This window comes from Chlorocebus sabaeus, chromosome 9 (assembly GCF_047675955.1).
Source record: "Chlorocebus sabaeus isolate Y175 chromosome 9, mChlSab1.0.hap1, whole genome shotgun sequence".
Taxonomy (NCBI): Eukaryota; Metazoa; Chordata; class Mammalia; order Primates; family Cercopithecidae; genus Chlorocebus; species Chlorocebus sabaeus.
In genome coordinates, this window is record NC_132912.1 from 100,040,472 (window position 1) to 100,062,507 (window position 22,036).

The 22,036-nt window shown below is 43.0% G+C and overlaps 1 protein-coding gene across 6 annotated transcripts in view; it reads right to left on the reverse strand.

The window, feature by feature from the left end:
* The window catches only part of ARHGAP19 (Rho GTPase activating protein 19), a 77,286-nt gene extending 56,541 nt beyond the window's left edge, over positions 1–20,745 (reverse strand). For 4 of the 6 annotated variants that reach the window (XM_038009389.2, XM_038009388.2, XM_007963729.3 and 1 more), the window contains exon 1: positions 20,671–20,745. In XM_038009389.2, the coding sequence (XP_037865317.2) occupies positions 20,671–20,726 (56 nt within the window). In that variant the 5' untranslated portion in view covers positions 20,727–20,745. Of the gene's footprint in view, positions 1–950; positions 1,086–20,670 lie in introns of those variants that run through there. The other 2 variants (XM_038009387.2, XM_038009390.2) reach the window with 2 other exon arrangements.
* Positions 20,746–22,036: the final 1,291 nt, after the last annotated feature.

The following is a 22,036-nucleotide window of genomic DNA, read 5'->3' on the forward strand; positions in this document are numbered from 1 at the left end:
GGAAGGCCATAAAAATCATAAAATGTGTAGCACCAAAAAGAGTCTTATAATTTATTGAGTCTAAACTAATCATTTTCTGGAATTCACATCACTTTTAATTCTGAATAACTGATTCAGATCAAATTAGCATTAACATAAAAATGTGTATTAATAGCAACCATTATATTCCTGAAACAGAAACACATACATACATACATAAAACTTTCAGACTTTTATTAATGTCCAGAGCAAAACTCAAGATTCTAACACTTTCAACACAGTTGACCCTTCCAGCACTAAACTGGATCAAATATTGTACACAAGTGAGAAAGAAACTAAAAGCAACATGTATAGTTTTTCAACAGAATTCTTCCTACTTGGCCATCACCCCCAAAACTACTCCCTCCTAAACAGCACAAACAGGGAGAAGAATAAACAGGTTCAAGACTGCTCCTAGCTATTTATAAGGAACATAAGAAAAAAAGATACCTTGGAACTCGTAACACATAAGTAACACGTAAACAATCTCAGTTTCTCTTCCCTTCTGTTTTTTCTCCCCTTTCTTCCCATGTTCATTCTCTCGTTATGTCACACTTTAATTTCTTTAAGCTAGTTCTTTTCTTTTCCCCTACTTCCTCACTTTTTCTATGTGGACCATCTGGTAAAACAATATCTAAGAGATGGAAATAGTTAAAAGAGAAATCAAATGGAAGGTGAAAGATGGAAAAGAGTTATAGCGGGTTATTTTTCCTAAAGTTACCCCATATCACAAAGCCCACTAATCCCTTTCCAAAGAATACACAATACCACAATATAAAACTAAAATTATCAAGAAACATGTTTAAGTACTTAAGAAATTTATAGGACTAAAGAAAAAACTACTGTATTTAAGCAAAAACAACCTTCCACTCTACAATACTGTAAAACAAACTAAATATACTAAAGTTCAAGAAAATAAATATATTTCTTACATAAGTGCTGAAAGCTTCTGATGAGGCATTGGTAAATCGAAGAGACAGGAAAAAAGCTTTCCCCTTGTTTGTTGTGACAAAGAAACTCTCCTTTCCCTGCCCCAGCACAGCCTACACACATTCCAGACATGTTAGAGGATACAAGGGCACATTATGAGGCCTGAAAGGCAGTACTTAGGACTCTGAGCACTCATCTGCACGTACAAAAATAGAGATAAAAAACTAGACCAGTTAATTAACTGTATTTGCTAATGCATAGATGAAGCTCAAAAGCAAACTCCCATCACCACTGAAGTTATACTAGATGAAACAGTTACAAATGTAAAAGCATAGAACAGGTAGTTTTACAATATGGGGGAGGGGTGATCCCTACCTTACATTACAGACAAAAAATAAATTCCAAACAAAATAAAGATCTAAATATGAAAAGCCAAATTTAAAAGCAGTAAAAAACACTATAGAATAAATTAATGCAACAGAGGAAGAGTTTCTTAAACAAGACATAAAAAGCACAATCCCCAAAGAATCATAAATTTAACTACATTAAATTTTTCTGTATAACAAATGACACTACACACTAAATTTCTTAAAAATGAACTCACAATGCCTCTAAAGAGAAATGGATAAAAGGGGAAGAAGAGTGGGAGAGAAACTTTTCACTGTATGCTCTTTTGTATTTTCTGGATTTTATATTCATGTGAACATACTATCCATTCATAATAAATAAATAAATAAATCTAAAACTCTAAAAGTAATAATAAAATACAAGATAAGCCACAGATTGAAAAAAAGATGTTTGCCATGCATATAACCAAGGATCAGTGTTCAGAATGAATCAGTAATCCTAAAAATTAATAAGGAAAAGACACTTGACTCAACAGAAAATTAGTCAAATGACATGATCAGTAATGCAGAGAAGGGGGACCTAATGACTAATAAACATAAAAAGAATCTCAACTTCACAAGTTATCAGAATAAAGCAAATTTAAAAATAGTACTTTCCTTACTCATCACTTAGCAAAATCAGATTCAGGTGGTATATTTTTATTCTCAGTTTGCTATGTTATTTATTTATTTTTTTTTAGACAGAGTCTCACTCTTGTCATCCAGGCTAGAGTACAGTGGCACAATCTCGGCTCACTGCAGCCTCTGCCTTCCAGAGGAGATATATATATTTATTTATATATTTACTTATTTATTTAAAATTGTGTATTGGTGTTTAATTTTATCAAATACTTATCGAAAATTCTTTGTGCATCTATTGATGATCGTATAATTTTTTCCTTTATGGTAAATAATACTGATTTTCTATTGTCAAACCAACCTTGAACTTCTCAAATAACTCAACTGTGTTATGATGTATTATCATTTTTATATGTTGCTGAATTTGGTTTGCTAATAGTTTAAATTTCCCATTCATTCATAAGTGTGATTAGTCTTAAATTTTCCTTTCTTGTAATGTCTTCATTAGGCTTTACATCAAGGTTGTTCTAGCCTTATACACTCAGGTGGGAAATATGCCCTTTTTTTTTCAGACAGCGTCTCACTCTGTCGCCTTAACTGGAGTGCAGTGGCACGATCTCAGCTCACTCACTGTAACCTCCGCCTCCCAGGTTCAAGCAATTCTCCTGCCTCAGTCTCCAGAGTAGCTGGGACTACAGGGCACATGCCGCCTCGCCCATCTAATTTTTTTGTATTTTGGTAGAGACAGGATATCATGGTGTTGCCCAGGTTGGTCTCGAACTCCTGAGCTCAGGCAATCTGCCCGCCCGGCCTCCCACAGGCATGAGCCACCGCGCCCGGCCAATGTCTTATTTTTCTATTTTCTGAAAATATTTATGTGAAATTAGTGTTATTTCTTCTTTAAATATGTGACAGAATTGGCTGATTAAGCCATCTGAACCTAGAATTTTCTCTGTGAAAAAGTTTTTCATTACACATTCCACTTATTTTGTGTTATGGGACTACTCACATTTTCCTTTACTTCTTGTGTTAATTTTGTTAAGTTGTACATTTCAAGGAATTTGTCTATTTCACATAAACCTTCAAACTTTATCGGTATAAATTTGTATATAATATCCTCTTATCTTTTTTTTAATATCTCTAGGCTCCACAGTAATGTCCTCCTCTTTGTTCCTGATACTGGTCATTTGTTTCTCAGCTGGGCGCGGTGGCTCAAGCCTGTAATCCCAGCACTTTGGGAGGCCAAGACGGGTGGATCACGAGGTCAGGAGATCAAGACCATCCTGGCTAATACGGTGAAACCCCGTCTCTACTAAAAAATACAAAAAACTAGCCGGGCGAGGTGGCAGGCGCCTGCAGTCCCAGCTACTTGGGAGGCTGAGGCAGGAGAATGGCGTAAACCCGGGAGGCCGAGCTTGCAGTGAGCTGCGATCTGGCCACTGCACTCCAACCTGGGTGACAGAGCGAGACTCCGTCTCAAAAAAAAAAAAAAATTTGTTTTTCAATGTAATTAGCTTTGTCAAGGTTCCAACTTCTAGCTTTGTTGAACCTCTCTATTGTATATGTTTGTTGTTTATTTCATTAGTTTCTTTTTTTTTTTCCTCCTTTGAGATGGAGTCTTGCTCTGTCTTCTAGGCCAGAGTGCAATGGCACAATCTTGGCTCACTGCAACCTCCACCTCCCAAGTTCAAGCAATTTTCCTGCCTCAGCCTCCCCAGTAGCTGGAATTAAAGGCATACACCAGCATACCCAGCTAATTTTTGTATTTTTAGTAGAGACAGGGTTTCACCATGTTGGCCAGGCTGGTCTCGAACTCCTGACCTCAGGTGATCCACCCACCTTAGCCTCCCAAAGTGCTGGGATTATAGGCATGAGCCACGACGCCCAGTTTATTTCATTAATTTCTGCTTCTTTTTTCTTTTTTTTTTTTTTTTTTTTTTGAGACAAAGACTCATTCTGTTGCCCAGGCTGGAGTACAGTGGCACTATCCTGGCTCACTGCAACTTCTGCCTCCTTGGTTCAAGCGCTTCTCATGCCTCAGACTCCTGAGTAGCTGGGATTACAGGTGAGTGCCATCATGCCCAGCTAATTTTTGTATTTTTAGTAGAGACAGGGTTTCCCATGTTGAGCAGGCTGGTCTCAAACTCCTGGCCTCAAGCAATCCACCCACCTCGGCTCTCAAAATGCTGGGATTACAGGCATGAGCCACCACACCCAACCCACAACATTATTTTCTAAACAGCCAAAACTTAAAAAGCAAAATGTCCAGCAGAATTTTAATTTAATGGCTTTATTTGCAATGGAATATTACATAGTAATAAAAATGGACAGACTCTAGCTATATGTACAATCATAGCTAAATTTCACAAATGAAAAGCAAAAGAAGCCACACACACACACACACACACAACTACATACTATATGACGACATATCAAATTTTAAAAGTAAACAAAACCAGTATTTAGAGATACTTGCTTAAATGGTAAACTATAAAGAGAAGCAGAAATGTATTTACCATCATATTCAGGATAATGGTTACCTTTTGTGGACAGTGATTAAGAGAAGCCATGAAGGTATGAAAGAGTTCCTGAGGCCGGGTACGGTGGCTCACGCCTGTAATCCCAGCACTTTGGGAGGCCAAAGCAGGTGGATCACGAGGTCAGGCGGACGAGACCAGCCTGGCCAACATGGTGAAACCCCCGTCTCTACTAAAAAATACAAAAATTAGCCGGGCATGGTGGCGGGCGCCTGTAATCCCAGCTACGTGGGAGGCTGAGGCAGAACTGCTTGAACCCTGGAGGTGGAGGTTGCAGTGAGCTGAGATCGCGCCACCGCACTCTAGCCTGGGTGGCAGAGCAAGACCCCATCTTTAAAAAAAAAAAAAAAAAAAAAAAAGAGTTCCTGAAGTGCTAATAACATTCTTGTAGATAAATCATTGAGCTATGGGAAAAGGGGAGCATTTGAAGCAAATATGACAAAATTTTAATATTTGCTGAAGCTGGGTAATGGGAAGAGTATTGATTATATTATTCTATAAACTTGTATGTATAATCGACATTTCATGACAAATTTTTTTAAAGAAACCAAGTACTGGGCTGGACACCGTGGCTCACGCCTATATCCCAGCACTTTGGGAGGCCGAGGCGGGCGGATCACGAGGTCAGGAGATCAAGACCACTCGCTAACACAGTGAAACCCCCTGTCTCTACTAAAAATACAAAAAATTAGCCGGGCGTGGTGGCAGGTGCCTGTGGTCCCAGCTACTCCAAAGGCTGAGGCAGGAGAATAGCGTGAACACAGGAGGCGGAGCTCGCAGTGAGCTGAGATCACGACACTGCACTCCAGCCTGGGCGACAGAGCGAGACTCCGCCTCGAAAAAAATAAATAAATAAAGAAACCAAGTAGTTTTGGCTTCAATCTCACTTCAATTTGATATAAATATTATAGAAAATCAAAGTATATACTAAAGATTAATTTCCTCATCACAAAAGTTTTTACATAGATGGCCAGAAGCAGGAAAATTAGTAGCTAGGTATGTAGGCATACAGAAATAACAAGGGCTCTGGGCAACTATCCCAAAGAATGATAGAGGTAAGACCCCTCAAAAAGAACAATTTGGGGTAGGTGGCCTGCAGGAGACTGACAGGATGTTGTGCATGGCAGCTTTCTTCTGGATACCAATGCTGAGGACACCATGTCAGGGCTCTCCTGCCCACTGCTGTGGGTTGCCCCTCCAAGATAACCCCAGCGCCAGTGACATCCTTCCCATCAGTCACCACTCTAGCAGCAGAAACCTATGAAGGCTGCAACAGCTGTTTCCTGTTTTAAAGCACTGTTAATAATACCTGCTTTTAGATAGAATGTAAAGAAGATGAGAGCTACTGTTCACATAATTCAACAGTTAGAGACTGTGGTGTGGTCAACAGCACAGACTTCTGTTCTGTGCCAACTGCCACTCTGGTGCCAATCAATTCCACAGTGACACATAGATCCAGTGTTTCACACTCAGTGAATCTGAGCAGATTTGCTGAGGCTTTGTATGTTGAGTTCACAAGGACTTTTTATGGATTTTGTGGAAATCTTGGGAAATACAGAAGCCTAAAGGAAATTATAACTCCCAGTATCCCAAGTTAAAACCACAACTCTGCCTTTCTCTTCTACAACTCCCACCACAGTTACTACATCAGGTACAACAAATACCACTTTCACTCCAACCTCACAATCTGTGCAGAAGTCTACTTTTGATGCAGCCAGTTTTGCTGGAAGAACTGTCCTTGTCTTTCGTATACAGGCTATAGTTTTCTTTCTTTATAAATTCTACAAATCTAAGAAACAAACTTATACTCTGTAAACAGACCCATCACACTGATAAGGACTGGAGATTCATTCACATAACTCACTGAAACCAAAATAATATCTTTCAAGATGTCCCACATGGAAGACGCTATTCCAGGATCTTTTGATTTCCAAAAGATGCATATAAGCTATTTGAGAGCATCATCCCTGAAGAAAAAATCAGTTAAATCATTTTGTTCAACAGGAAAATTTTAAATATTCTGCATGAATCCTTGTGGCAGTCTTCTTTTATTTTAAATGGTTGCTGCTTTGGGATTATGTTTCTTTTTTTCTTGACAAGCCAAACGTAACTTTCTGTAAGTGACAGAAAATGCTGTCTTGTGCAGACAATGTCAGGACTCTTAACAGTTCAAATTTAGTCACTTTAAAGCCTGAAAGCTGCATTATTTTCATCCTAACTCAAGATATAATTTAGTGAACAGAATTGAGAAGAGTGTGCCAAATGAGTATCAATCAGGTGGACTGTGCCCTATCATGTCAAAGTGGCATAAATTTATCAATCTAGTAATACTAAAAAAATAATAATTTGTATAACCTACTTACAGTCTACAATTACCACTTTTACCACTAGATGGAACCCTACATGTAAGGTGATATGCTCAGTGAAAGGACTGGAAACAATCCACAGCTGAAAAATCAATTACAGAAAAATGAAATGCAAGTGCTTCTAAGGCATGTTGAAGCCATGAATCTGCAAAATTCAAGGCAGTTAAAAAAAAAAAAAAAAAAAAAAAAAACTGCATCCTGCAGATGTATCTTTTGGCTGACTATACCAAAACTGCATACCCACAAAACTAAATGTTTCCTCCCTGGTGAATTGCCTAACTTGATTTGTTTTCCAAGAACCACAACCTTGGCAAGATTTATCAAAATATGAGCTATATTTAAAGTTGTCTAAATCTGATTTACCACCCTGAGAGAAGTATTCACTCTCTCTTACTGCTTTTTCAACTCTAAAAGGCTCTGAAACATGGCTTTAAACTGTGTCACTTTGTTGGAAAGCTGTTAGATAAGAAATACAACTATCAAAGAAAAGACTGTATTCTTCCCTCTTTCTACATATCAAATTTAAGGCAGTATCATGAAAGTTGTACATAAAGAGAGAAGAGAAAACTAAACAGGCCCTATATGCCCAAGTTGGTGGTGCTTTTTAATATCAGAGACAGTTCAACATTAATAAGTAGTACCGGCCGGGCTCGGTGGCTCAAGCCTGTAATCCCAGCACTTTGGGAGGCCGAGACGGGCGGATCACGAGGTCAAGAGATCGAGACCATCCTGGATAATACGGTGAAACCCCGTCTCTACTAAAAAATACAAAAAAAAACCTAGCCGGGCAAGGTGGCGGGCGCCTGTAGTCCCAGCTACTTGGGAGGCTGAGGCTGGAGAATGGCGTAAACCCGGGAGGCGGAGCTTGCAGTGAGCTGAGATCCGGCCACTGCACTCCAGCCTGGGCTACAGAGCGAGACTCCGTCTCAAAAAAAAAAAAAAAAAAAAAATAAGTAGTACCACAATTCAGGGAACGATATCCAATTTCCTAGATAAAATTTTTGAAATATTTATACCCTAAGGTCTGCCCTTAAGAATAGCTGTGCAATGTTTTGTAGTATAAACTACAAAATTATCTCTAATTTAGACTCCAAAAGTCTGAAAATATATTTGGCCCCATATTTGATCTCAACCTGAACAAATTTCTTTCTTTCTTTCTTGCGTGTGTGTGTGTGTGTGTGTGTGTGTTTTATTTTTGTTTTCTTTTTTTTGAGACTGGGTCTCCCCTTGTTGCCCAGGCTAGAGCACAATGGCACAATCGTGACTCACTGTAGCCTCAACTGCCTGAGCTCAAGCTATTCCCCCACATCGGCCTCCCAAGTAGCTGGCACTACAGACATGCACCACCAACACCTGACTAATTTTTTTTACTATTTGTAGACACACGCCTAGCCCAGATTTCAAACTAATAACACAACTTAACCAAAATTAAATTGGCAAACTATTCTGAGATGAAAAAACTCTTGATTGCCTACTTTCTTAACCTAAACATTTTTGGAATCCTAATGTAAGATTCTGCCCAATGGAATGACAATGTAATATTCTCAGTCAAGAATGATGAGTATCAATAATGCCAATGTATTGACTTATTTATTTGCTTGGTAATTTTTATCTTTTTGGGTGTCATATGAATAAGCATTAATTCTGTTGCTGACACCTTCCTTAATTTTCCTCCCTCACACTAGTGTACAATGGGAAGAAAGTTATTTGTATTAAGAAAGTAACATCTGGCAGGGCATGGGGGCTCACGCCTGTAATCTCAGCACTTTGGGAGGCCGAGGCGGGTGGATCACGAGGTCAGGAGTTCAAGACCATCCTGGATTACATGGTGAAAACCTGTCTCTACTAAAAATACAAAAAAAAATTAGCAGAGCTTGGTGGCAGGCGCCTGTAGTCCCAGCTACTTGGGAGGCTGAGGCAGGAGGATGGCGTGAACCCGGGAGGCAGAGCTTGCAGTGAGATGAGATCGCGCCATTGCATTCCAGCCTGGGCAACAGAGCGAGACTCTCTCAAAAAAAAAAAAAAAAAAGAAAAAAAGAAAGTAACATCTGGCACAGCAGTTCACATCTATAATCCCAGCACTTTGGGAGCCCGAGGTGGGCAGACTTTTAAGTGCCATGAGTCTCAGGCACTTAAAACTAGAAGTACTTCTATGTATGATCAGATTAGGTCCTAAAAGACTAATTCTATATTCATTTGTTCCAAAGTCCAGAGTGACACATACTATCCAAGAGACGGCTAATGGTTTTTGTTCTGGCATATGACTTGTTCATATCTACAGAAGTTCACAAATCGAAAATTCTTAAGAGTTTCTGGCGGCCGGGTGCAGTGGCTCACGCCTGTAATCCCAGCACTTTGGAAGGCCGAGGCGGGTGGATCATGAGGTCAGGAGATCAAGACCATCCTGGCTAACACGGTGAAACCCAGTCTCTACCAAAAAAAAAAAAAAAAATTACAAAAAATTAGCTGGGCCTGGTGGCGGGCGCCTGTAGTGCCAGCTACTCAGGAGGCTGAGGCAGGAGAATGGCATGAACCCGGGGAGGCGGAGTTTGCAGTGAGCCGAGATCACGCCACTGCACTCCAGCCTGGGTGACAGAGCGAGACTCCGTCTCAAAAAAATAAAAATAAAAAAAGTTTCTGGCCAGGCACAGTGGCTCATGCCTATAATTCCAATACCCTTGAGGACAAGGTGGCAGGATCACTTGAGCCTAGGAGTTCAAGACCAGTCTAGGTGACATGACGAGACTCTATCTCTACAAAAAAAAAAAAAAGAAAGAAAGAAGGAAAATGTTTTTAAATTAGCCAGGCATGATTGCTTGAGTCTATGGTCCCAACTACTCAGGAGGCTGAGGTGGGAGGATCACCTGAGTCCAGGAGGTCAAGGCTGCAGCGAGGTATGTTCTTGCCTCTGCCACTCCAGCCTGAGTAATAATAGAGCGACACCCTGTCTCAACAAAGAAAAGACTTTCTATACTTTTAGTCAGCCAGAAGTATTCAATATTCCACAAACTTAACCATAAATCTTTTCACCAACCAGCATAGGAAGGTGAATTGCTTTTCTGAGACATATGGTACCCAAACAAGAAATTAGTCACTCATGTGTCATTTAAAATCAATCCAATCATGATCTACTGATTCCTTTGTAACTTTAAAGTATTGTAAGGTATAGGGACAAAAATTAAGGTAAGTCTCTGGCCTCCAGGAATTGAAAATTCACTAAGTGCTACATGATTTCAAATAGTACCTGAAGACCACAACACAAAAGAAGATACAAGATCTTTTTTTTTTTTTTTTTTTTTTTTGAGGCGGAGTCTCGCTCTGTCGCCCAGGCTGGAGTGCAGTGGCCGGATCTCAGCTCACTGCAAGCTCCGCCTCCCGGGTTTACGCCATTCTCCTGCCTCAGCCTCCCGAGTAGCTGGGACTACAGGCGCCCGCCACCTCGCCCGGCTAGATTTTTGTATTTTTTTTTAGTAGAGACGGGGTTTCACCGGGTTAGCCAGGATGGTCTTGATCTCCTGACCTCGTGATCCGCCCGTCTCGGCCTCCCAAAGTGCTGGGATTACAGGCTTGAGCCACCGCGCCCGGCGATACAAGATCATTAATAGCCAAACGCATGATACAGACAATAAAGGCTCTAAGAATTCAGGAGAGACTCTTTCACCCACATACAAGAGATGTGAACTAGATCTTAAAGACGAGTAGGATTTAGACAGTGGGGGAAAAATGATAGCTAATACTTAAGGTGCTTTTTGGTTTCTCGGGGTTTTATTAAGAAACATAAAGCGCTTTCACCACACATTAGTGGCCGACCCTTTTCAAAACATAAATTAAAAGAGAGGTACACGGGGAGTTACAGAGACAGCACAGTGGACATCTGCTGCTTTTGCCTTCCCAATATCTATTTTCCCCTTCCTCTGGCAACAGCACCCCCATTTTCTTTTAAGCAACAAACTTCTCAGCCAGGCGCAGTGGTTCACACCTATAATCCCAGCACTTTGGGAGGCCAAGGGGGGCGGATTACAAGGTCAGGAGACGGAGACCATCCTGGCTAACACGGTGAAACCCCGTCTCTACTAAAAATACAAAAAATTAGCCGGCCATCGTGGCACCCGCCTCTAGTCCCAGCAACTCGGGAGGCTGAGGCAGGAGAATGACGTGAACCTGGGAGGTAGAGTTGCAGTGAGCCAAGATCGCGCCACTGCACTCCAGCCTGGGTGACAGAGTGAGACTCCGTCTCAAAAAAAAAAAAAACTTCTCCCCATCTTTCAAATCTATGCGATCTGGTGGTCACTGGCTGTGAGCATGTCACCCAAGCTTAACCAACTGAAACATTTTATTCCCTTCATGAATCCAGGCAAAGGCCCGCAAGTCAAACCAGGACAAAAAGTCTCAACTCCAAGACTCTAGTGAAATCCTGAAATTGCTAAGTTGGTGGGATGTAAGACTGACACCGTTGGTGGTCCATTACTGCCACTTTTTATATAGAATCTGCCTTCTTAGGAAGCAACAACAGAAGAAACCAGATCTAAGACAGTAAAGAGGTAGATATCTAGTGACATTGAGATTTGAGATTTTCCATACAGATTAAACCATACTTGATTTATCCCCTGGGCTTTTCAGTTTCTTGAGCCAATTTTAGAGTCTCTTTTTGCTTAAGCTAGTTTTAGTTTCTATCGCATATAACTGAAAGAATCCTAACAAATATGAATGTGTAAGTCTGTTTGTCCCAGTATGAATCTGAGCCCTCCCTTCTGTATCTTCCCCTTCAGAGCAATGTCTCTGCCATTCAGTCAACGATGGCCATGCCATCTCCAGCAAGGTCTGGAACTCTGCCCTAGGGAACCTCTTCCTTGTACATTCTATCTCAGCCGATTCCTGTATCTATTTCTATATTTTTTAGAGATCTCTTTACTTCTTACTAGCCAATCCCTTGTTACTCGAATCCTCAGTTATAGTTAATAACCTATTAAACATTTTCTGTTTAAATTACTATGTAGTTTCTTTTCTCTTTTTTTTTTTTTTTTTTTTTTTGAGACAGAGTCTCGCTCTTGTCACCCAGGCTGGAGTGCAATGGTGCGATCTTGGCTCACTGTAATCTCTGCCTCCCGGGTTCAAGTGATTCTCCTGCCTCAGCCTCCCGAGTAGCTGAGATTACAGGTGCCTGCCACCATGCCTGGCTAATTTTTGTATTTTTAGTAGAGACAGGGTTTCACCATATTGGCCAGTCTGGTCTCGAACTCCTGACCTCAGGCAATCCGCCCACCTCAGCATCCCAAAGTGCTGGGATTACAGGCGTGAGCCACCGCGCCCAGCTATTACTATGTAGTTTCTATGGCCTAGTTGAACTTAGTTTATATCAGGTAATAGTAGCAAAACATCAGCACAAAATAAATAGACTCCAGCATCTGTGGAAACAACCCATCCTAAAAGATGGTTAGTAAAAGTGTAGGTGAAAGTGTTCACTGAAGGTGACCAGAGGGCATCTTCGGGAGGCAGTGTGGTTCACTGGATACCTCGCAGGCTTTGGGGCAGACAATCTGGGCTTTGATTCTGAGTCTGCCACTTCATAACCATTCTCAGTCTCGGTTTCCTCATCTCTAAACTAAGTATAATCATTCCTCATGGGGCTGCAGTGAGGACTAAAAAAGAAAATAATTGTATTCCAGCCGGGCGCGGCGGCTCACGTCTGTAATCTCAACACTTTGGGAGGCTGAGGTGGGCGGATTGCCTGAGGTCAGGAGTTCGAGACCAACCTGGCCAACATAGTGAAACCCCATCTCTACTAAAAATACAAAAATTAGCCGGCATGGTGGCAAGTGCCTGTAGTCCCACCTACTTGGGAGAATTGCTTGAACCTGGGAGGCAGAGGTTGCAGTGAGCTGAGATCATGCCACCGTACTTCCGTACTTCCGCCTGGGCAACAGAGCAAGACTCAGTCTCAAAAAAGAAAAAAAAGAAAGAAAGAAAATACTTGTATTTCAATCACTCTTTTGCTATACTGTTTCCAACCGGAAATGATGCACTTATTGGGAGGAAATTGTGAAACCAAGATCACATTTTAGATAACAGACAAAGTTTAAGACTCAGAAGGAACCAGACGTGGTGGCTCACACCTGTAATCCCAGCACATTGGGGTGCCAAGGTGGGAGGATGGCATGAGCCCAAGAGTTTAATTAAGACCAGCCTGGGCAACATAGTGAAACTTCATCTCTATCAAAAAAAAAAAAAAACTATCTCAATGTTAATAATGGTTGTATCTATCTGGTAAATTGGAGTGGCTTCTTTACTTTTTTTCTACATATTTTTCTTTTTCCTTTTTTTTTTTTTTAGAGACAGGGTCTCACTCTGGCACCCAGGCTGGAGCACAGTGATGTCATCATAGCTCACTGCAGCCTCAAGCTCCTGGGTTCAAGCAATCCTCCCACCTCAGCCTCCCCAGTACCTGGGACTACAGGTGCACACCACCACACCTGGCTTTTTTCTCTTATTTTTATTTGTATTTTTTGTTTTTTGTTTTTGAGACAGTCTCACTCTGTTGCCCAAGCTAGAGTACAGCGGTGCAATCTCGGCTCACTGCCAAGTCCGCCTCCCAGGTTCAAGCGATTCTCCTGCCTCAGCCTCTTGAGTAGCTGGGATTACAGACATGCGACACCACGCCCAGCTAAATTTTTGTCTTTTTAGTAGAGACAGGGTTTCACCGTGTTGGCCAGGCTGGTCTCGAACTACTGACCTCAAGTGATCCCCCGCACCTTGGCCTCCCAAAGTGCTGGGATTACAGGCGTGAGACACTGAGCCCAGCCTCTGGTTTCTTTCTACATATTTTTCTAGCCTTCTGTAGTAAATATTATATAAGTTTATTTCATAGCGGGGAAAGAGGGGAAAAAGTATATACTGGGGTTTTTTTGAGGTAGAGTCTTACGCAGTTGCCCACGCTAGAGTGGTGGCATAATCGCGGCACACTGCATCCTCGACCTCCCAGGCTCAAGCAATCCTCCTGCCTCCGCCTCCCTAGTAGCTGAGACCACAGGCGTGTGCCACCATGCCTGGCTAATTTTTTTTATTTTTAGTAGAGACAATGTCTTGCTAGGTTGCCCAGGCTGGTCTCAAACTCCGGGGCTCAAGTGATCCTACCACCTCAGCTTCCCAAAGTGATAGGATTACAGGTGTGAGGCCGGGCGCGGTGGCTCAAGCCTGTAATCCCAGCACTTTGGGAGGCCGAGACGGGCGGATCACGAGGTCAGGAGATCGAGACCATCCTGGCGAACACGGTGAAACCCCGTCTCTACTAAAAATACAAAAAACTAGCCAGGCGAGGTGGCGGGCGCCTGTAGTCCCAGCTACTCCGGAGGCTGAGGCAGGAGAATGGCGTAAACCCGGGAGGCGGAGCTTGCAGTGAGCTGAGATCCGGCCACTGCACTCCAGCCTGGGCGACAGAGCCAGACTCCGTCTCAAAAAAAAAAAAAAAAAAAAAAAAAAGGATTACAGGTGTGAGCCACCACTCTCAGTCAAACTATACACTCTTAACAAAAAAGAAAGAAAAAAAAAAGTATACATTTTTTTATACTTTTTTTTTTTTCTCCTGTGAGACTGAGTCTCGCTCTGTTGCCCAGGCTGGAGTGCAATGGTGTGATCTCAGTTCACCACAACCTCCACCTCCCAGGTTCAAGCAATTCTCCTGCCTCAGCCTCCCAAGTAGCTGGGATTACAGGTGCACGCCACTGCGCCCAGGTAATTTTTTTCTATTTTTATTTTTTTATTTTTTATTTTTTTTTTTGAGACGGAGTCTCGCTCTGTCGCCCAGGCTGGAGTGCCGTGGCGCAATCTCCACTCACTGCAAGCTCCGCCTCCCGGGTTCACGCCATTCTCCTGCCTCAGCCTCCCGTGTGGCTGGGACTACAGACGCCCGCCACCGCGCCCGGCTAATTTTTGTATTTTTAGTAGAGACGGGGTTTCACCGTGTTAGTCAGGATGGTCTCGATCTCCTGACCTCGTGATCCGCCCATCTCGGCCTCCCAAAGTGCTGGGATTACAGGCGTGAGCCACCGCGCCCGGCCTTTTTTCTATTTTTGGTAGTGACAGGGTTTCACCATGCTGAACAGGCTGGTCTTAAACTCCTGACCTCAGGTGATCTGCCCGCCTCGGCCTCCCAAAGTCCTGGGATTACAGGCATGAGCCACTGTGCAAGGCTGAAAGTATATACTCTTAAAGCTTCAATGGATTTGTAGGTTTTAGATGTTCCATATAAAAAATGGCTGGACACAGAACAATGCGAATGTAGTTAACATTAATTAACTATACACTTAATAGGTAAGATGATACGTGGTTGTTTTGTAATACAATTTTTTTAAACAAATTTATTTTTATTTTTACTTATTTTTTTTTAACAACAGGGTCTCAGTCACCCAGACCAGAGTGTAGCGGCGGCATTCTAGCTTCCTGCAGCCTCAAACTCTTGAGATCAAGTGATCCTCCTGCTTCAGCCCCTCAAGTAGCTGGGACTGTGGGTATGTGCCACTATATCCAGATTAATTTTCTTCTTTTTTTTTCTTTTTTTTTTTTTTTTTACAGACAGAGTCTCTCTCTCTCTGTTACCCAGGCTGGAGTACAGTGGCACGATCTCACCTCACTGCAACCTCCACCTCCCGGGTTCAAGCAATTCTCCTGCCTCAGCCTCCCTAGTAGCTGGGATTACAGGCACCCGCCACACACCCGGCTAATTTTTATATTTTTAGTAGAGACAGTGTTTCACCATGTTGGCCAGGCTGGTCTCGAACTCCTGACCTCAAGTGATCTGCCCGCCTCAGCCTCCCAAAGTGCTGCAATTACAGGCATGAGCCACCACACCTGGCCTAAGCCAAATTTATTAATGTTTACAACAAAAAGTGTACAGATTTCCAATATCACTTGTTCTGACCAAAGAAAACTTGTGCAATAGTATCTGCTTTGCTTTAGGCTATGGTTTCATGCCACCTACCAGTTTATGCAGATTAATTTTAAAATTCTATTTTCTTCCTTCCCCTCCTTCCAAGACAGGCCTTGTTTACAAATATGATCAAACTCTCAACCTGATCATTGATAAAATGTAAAATAAAACCATATTCAAGAAAATCCCCTGAAGAAATCTACTCCTCATTACCCTTCAGATAGAATTTAACAGCACAGGCCAGGCACGGTGGCTCACGCCTGTAATCCCAGCACTTTGGGAGGCCGAGGCAGGTGAATCACAAGGTCAGGAGATTGAGATCATCCTGGCTAACACGGTGAAACCCCGTCCCTACTAAAAATACAAAAAAAAAAAAATTAGCCAGGCATGGTGGCGGGCGCCTGTAGTCCCAGCTACTCAGGAGGCTGAGGCAGGAGAATGGTGTGAAACTGGGAGACGAAGTTTGCAGTGAACCGAGATCGCGCCACTGCACTCCAGCCTGGGCGACAGAGCAAGACTCTATCTCAAAAGAAAAAAAGAAAAAAGAAAAAAGAATTTAACAGCACAAATACAAAACTAGATTCAGATATTTAAACCAGGTTTTCTCACTTACCTTGTGCATATAAGGACAAGTCTTCCTGGGATCAATAAAGGTTTAATCATTTTTCTCAAAGGAACACATTACTGTCTTATTACGGAAAAAGCAATTTAACAAAAAAGGCTCAGGCCAGGTGCAGTGGCTCACACCTGTAATCCCAACACTTTGGGAGGCTGAGGTGGGTGGATCAACTGAGGTCAGGAGTTTGAGACCAGCCTGGCCGACATGGTGAAACCCGTCTCTACTAAAAATACAAAAATTAGCTGGATATGGTGGCACATGCCTGTAGTTCCCAGCTACTCAGGAGGCTGAGGCAGGAGAATTGCCTGAACCCAGAAGGCGGAGGTTACAGTAAGCCAACATTGCACCACTGCACTCCAGCCTGTGCCACAGAGTGAGACTCCGTCTCAAAAAAACAAGGCTCAGGAAGTCATGTTTACTAACCAGTATTCCATACCTAAGGTATACGTAAATTAACAGGATATAGAACCCTTTCCACATCTTCAGGCATCTCCCCTGTCCTCCAGAAACATTTCCAGGCATTCTACAGTCTGTTCCTAAGCTGGCTCTTCATGTAATAATAGTTAGCACTTTCTTTTAATGTCTCTTTTTAATTAAAAAATACTAAGCTGTGTGTATTTCCCTGCTGCCAATTATGAGGAGAAGTAGCTTTATTTCATTTCCTTTATTTCATTTGTAATTATTAGAAGCAGTGTTAAAATACTGATGAAAAAACAAAAAGCTGGGCAGTTCTAAATGATCACATATTCTGCATTCAATATTTAAATATGTATTCATCTGTGCAAATCAGACCATTTTTTTCTTCGTTATGGAATACAAGGACCACACTATCAACAGAACATTAGAAAGATTAATACCTGCAGCCGGGCGCGGTGGCTCAGGCCTGTAATCCCAGCACTTTGGGAGGCTGAGGCGGGCAGATCACAAGGTCAAGAGATCGAAACCATCCTGGCCAACATGGTGAAACACCGTCTCTACTAAAAATACAAAAATTAGCTGAGTGTGGTGGCACGCACCTGTAGTCCCAGCTACTTGGGAGGCTGAGGCAGGAGAATCACTTGAACCTGGGAGGCAGAGATTGCTGTGAGCTGAAATCGTGCCACTGCACTCCAGACTGGCGACAGAGCAAGACTCTGCCTCAAAAAAATAAATAAATAAATAAATAAATAAATAATAAAGATTAATCCCTGCAGAGCAAGAAAGAATTTGTATTTATCACCATGAGAAAATATTTTTCTTAGAAATGACAGACTATTATTCACTAATTATTGACCACCTACACAAAGCTAAGCACTGGGAATATGTAATAAATACATATGTGTGTCCTGCCCTCAAAATGCCTTACAGAAACCCTAAACTTCTCTTCTGTATTTTTTCTTTTTTTTTTTTGAGATGGAGTGTCACTCTGTTGCCCAGGCCGGAGTACAGTGGTGTGATCTCAGCTCACTGCAACCTCCACCTCCCAGGTTCAAGCGATTCTCCTGCCTCAGCCTCCCGAGTAGCTGGGACTACAGGTGCGTGCCACCATGCCCCGCTAATTTTTTTTTGGACAGACAGGGTTTCACTGTGCTAACCAGGATGGTCTCGATCTCCTGACCTCATGATCCACCCGCCTCAGCCTCCCAAAGTGCTGTGATCACAGGTGTGAGCCACCGCACCCGGGTTCTTTTTTTTTTCTTTTTTGAAACATAGTCTCGCTCTGTCACCCAGGCTGGAGGGCAATGGCACACTATCTCGGCTCACTGCAACCTCCACCTCCCGAGTTCAAGCGATTCTCCTGTCTCAGCCTCCCAAGTAGGTGGGATTACAGGCACACGCCACCACACTCGGCTAATTTTGTGTGTTTTTAGTAGAGACGGGGTTTCACTGTGTTCCCCAGGCTGATCTCGAACTCCTGAGCTCAGCTGATCCACCAGCCTGGGCCTCTCAAAGTGCTAGGATTACAGGCGTGAGCCATCACGCCCAGCCCACTTCTCTTTTACAATATGGAATTGATGAAATGGTTTCAGGTTCAGGTAAGACTGTGTGAATACCTACTGATCATGTAATTAACTAATATTCTCACTCAAAATTTAAATTCAACTGGCAATAGACTACAAAGAAATTCAGGCCAGGCACAGTGGCTCACACCTATAATCCCAGCACTTTGGGAGCCTAAGGCAGGAGGATCACTTATGCCAGGAACTCAAGACCACCCAGGGCAACATGGCAAGATCCTGGTTTCTACAAACAACAACAACAAAAACACTAGCTGGGCATAGTGGCATGTGCCTGTAGTCCCAACTACTCAAGAGACTGAGGAGGGAGGATCAATTGAGCTCAGGAGGTTAAGGCTGCAGGGACCTGTGATCGCACCACTGCACTCCAGCCTGGGCGACAGAAGGAGCCCCTGTGTTTTTAAAAAGAAAGAAAGAGAGAGAAAGAGAAGAAAGAAAAGAAAAGAAAAGAAAAGAAAAGAAAAGAAAGAGAAAGAGAGAGAGAGAGAAAGAAAAAGAAAGAAAGGAAGGAAGGAAGGAAGGAAGGAAGGAAGGAAGGAAGGAAGGAAGGAAGGAAGGAAGGAAGGAAAGAAAAGAAATTCAAACTACTCTTGCTATGGAATAGTATTTTATTTGTCCTCACATTTTCACCAAAATTTAGAATTTTTTAAAGAACTGGATGTGGGGAGGCCGAGACGGGCGGATCACGAGGTCAGGAGATCGAGACCATCCTGGCTAACACGGTGAAACCCTGTCTCTACTGAAAAATACGAAAAACTAGCCAGGCGAGGTGGCGGGCGCCTGTAAGTCCCAGCTACTCGGGAGGCTGAGGCAGGAGAATGGCGTGAACCCGGGAGGCGGAGCTTGCAGTGAGCTGAGATCCGGCCACTGCACTCCAGCCTGGGCGACAGAGCGAGACTCCGTCTCAAAAAAAAAAAAAAAAAAAAAAAAAAAGAACTGGATGAAGGATGATCTAATCAAATGTATCAATCACCTCTACAGTTCCCAGGCAAAACAAAAATGATCAACCATTTATAGGCAGCTTCAAGAGTGGAAAACTCTTGCGTATCATATTTTATTTTATTTTTATTTATTTATTTATTTTGAGACGAAGTCTTGCTCTGTCATCCAGGGTGGAATGCAATGGCACGATCTTGGCTCACTGCAACCTCCACCTCAGCCTCGAGACTAGCTGGGACTATGGGCACCCACCACCACGCCCAGCTAATTATTGTATTTTTAGTAGAGACGGGGTTTCATCATGTTGGCCAGGCTGGTCTCGAACTCCTGACCTCAGGTGATCCGCTCGCCTCGGCCACCCAAAGTGCTGGGATTACACGCGTGAGCCACCAAACCCGGCCCCGTATCATATTTTAAATAACACACTCAACCACGCTCATCTGGGCTCAGGAAGAAGTCGGGTCACAAAGTCATTAGTTTCCCAAGATTCTTGGAATCTCCTATTCGGTACAAATGGAACCAAAAGACACCAAACCGAAGTATTTTACTGAGTTACGCTGGAGCAACGTAAATAAACTCAATCTATTGAATTATACCAAAAACAAAATTGCAACCAATTAAGACAACTTAGGTCTCAAGGCTAAGGTAACACCACATCGAAATTCTCTCCTGGAAACGCTAAATCTCGGTGTGGCTGTTTAGGAAAGAACACCCTGTGGAAATAAAGTCTGATGCCCTGGACTACAGATCCGTCCCACATCTGCTCCTTAGTTGTTCAACTAGGAAGAAGAAAATCTATCGCGTAGAGTTGTCATTATAGTAAGCTCAATGCTAGCTTTAAATGGCTTGTCTTATTCAATCTTGACTCTTGGAAATAGGCATCCTCATGTCCCTTTGCAGATGAAGAAACTGAAGTCGAGACCAGGTTTAAAAACTGGCCCAAGGACTCAACACCATTTCCAATTGACACTCAAATCCTTGCTCGGACCTGAATGCACTAAGTGCCTTGGGGAAGATGTGAAAAGCTGTGTGTTACAGTGAGGAATTCGCTAAACAGCCCTGGTCTTCTGTTTCCTCGCCATCAACAGGAGTCTCGGCGCCAAGGCGATCAGTGCTGCCACCCCAGCTGGACGTCCGCAGCCAGCGCAGCGGGCGGAGCCCCCTCGGGCAGCGGCAGGACGGAGTGGGGGGCTTGGCTGGAGCCCAGCGCCGAGGCCCGACCCCCGCGCCTCAGCCCCTGCAGGCGCGACGGCGAGAAACGCCATGGGAGAAAGAAACAAAGCCCGAACCGTGCGTCACCGTGACCCAAGGCAAAGGCGGCAGGACTAACAGCCCAAGGCCGCGTTTCCCAGGAAACTGGACCAAACTCAGCTCACCTCCGGCCGGATTCGCGGGCTGGTACCTCCCCTTCACTCTGTGCCTCAGTCGCCATCTTCGTCAGCAAACTTCTTTCACCGCCCCACCTTAGGTCCCGCCCCCACATATTTGGATTGGCTAATATGTTTTCACCTCTTCCGTGCGATTGGATGACTCGACCGCCCCTCCTCAACCTGAACCGTTTAATATGTTATTGGTCTATTCAAATGACTAACCGTCATTGGTCGTTCCCAGCTCTGGCGGAAAAAAAAGGAAGGGGCGGGGAAGACTACCCAGCCCCGAGGCCTGCCGGGAGTTGTAGTTTCTCATTTTGATGAACCCTCCGATTCCGCAGACGTTTAGGTTCAAGTCAGAAATCATCAGCTTATGCTCAAATTTTGCCCTGATATGTAAATCACGGAATTATAGAACTGTCAACTTTGAAAGTGACTCATCACGTTCTACAATTCAAGACTCCGTACCCTGTATCTCAGCATCACACAGTATACACAATAACAAACCTACTCATGTACCCCCTAAATTTTAAAAAAAAGTTGAAAATAAATAATCTTTTACAATTTTTTTTTATTTTTTATTTTTCTGTTGAGACAGGGTTTCACCATGTTGCCCAGGCTGGTCTCGAACTCCTGAGCTCAAGCAATCCTCCCACCTCAGCCTCCCATAGTGCTGGGATTACAGGCATGAGCCACCGCACCTGGCCATAAATTAATTAATTAATTAATTTAATTTAATTTAATGCAAGACTCATTCTCTGTCTTGACCCGGAGAGAAATCCCTCAAGCACAGGCAGGGAGTGGCAACCTAGAAGTACTTGCTTTTAAACGTATAGTTTTCAAAGCCTTCTTTCTTCAGATGCTCAGCATAGCCCCAGCCATAGGTCATTTCTTTCTTCCTTTCTTTCTTTCCTTTTTTTTTTTTTTTTTTTTTTTTTTTTTGAGACAGGGTCTCCCTCTGTCTCCCAGGCTGGATCGCAGTACAATATTGCCGCATACCACCACACAGGGCAAATTTTTGTACTTTTTGTAGAGACAGGGTTTCACTTTGTTGGCCAGGCTGGAGTCGGTCATTTCTGCTTCAATACACCCACTCCCTTCCAGCTTCCCAGAGAACCCACAGAGTTTGCCTCTGTGATATGAACCATGGAACCAAAAGCTGCATGACTTTGTCCCAAACTAAACTTTAATCCTCAATGGTAGGAGTAACCGTAATTATCCTTGTCCTCCCTGCAGCACACACTTCTCCTAGGGATTAATTGAGGCAACATATGTGAGAACGTTGTAAATTTTGAGCATTGTTGGTGTTTTTTTTTTTCCCCCATATTGTTTTCCTATGCTGGACTTTTCTAGGAAATTTCTGTATTGATCC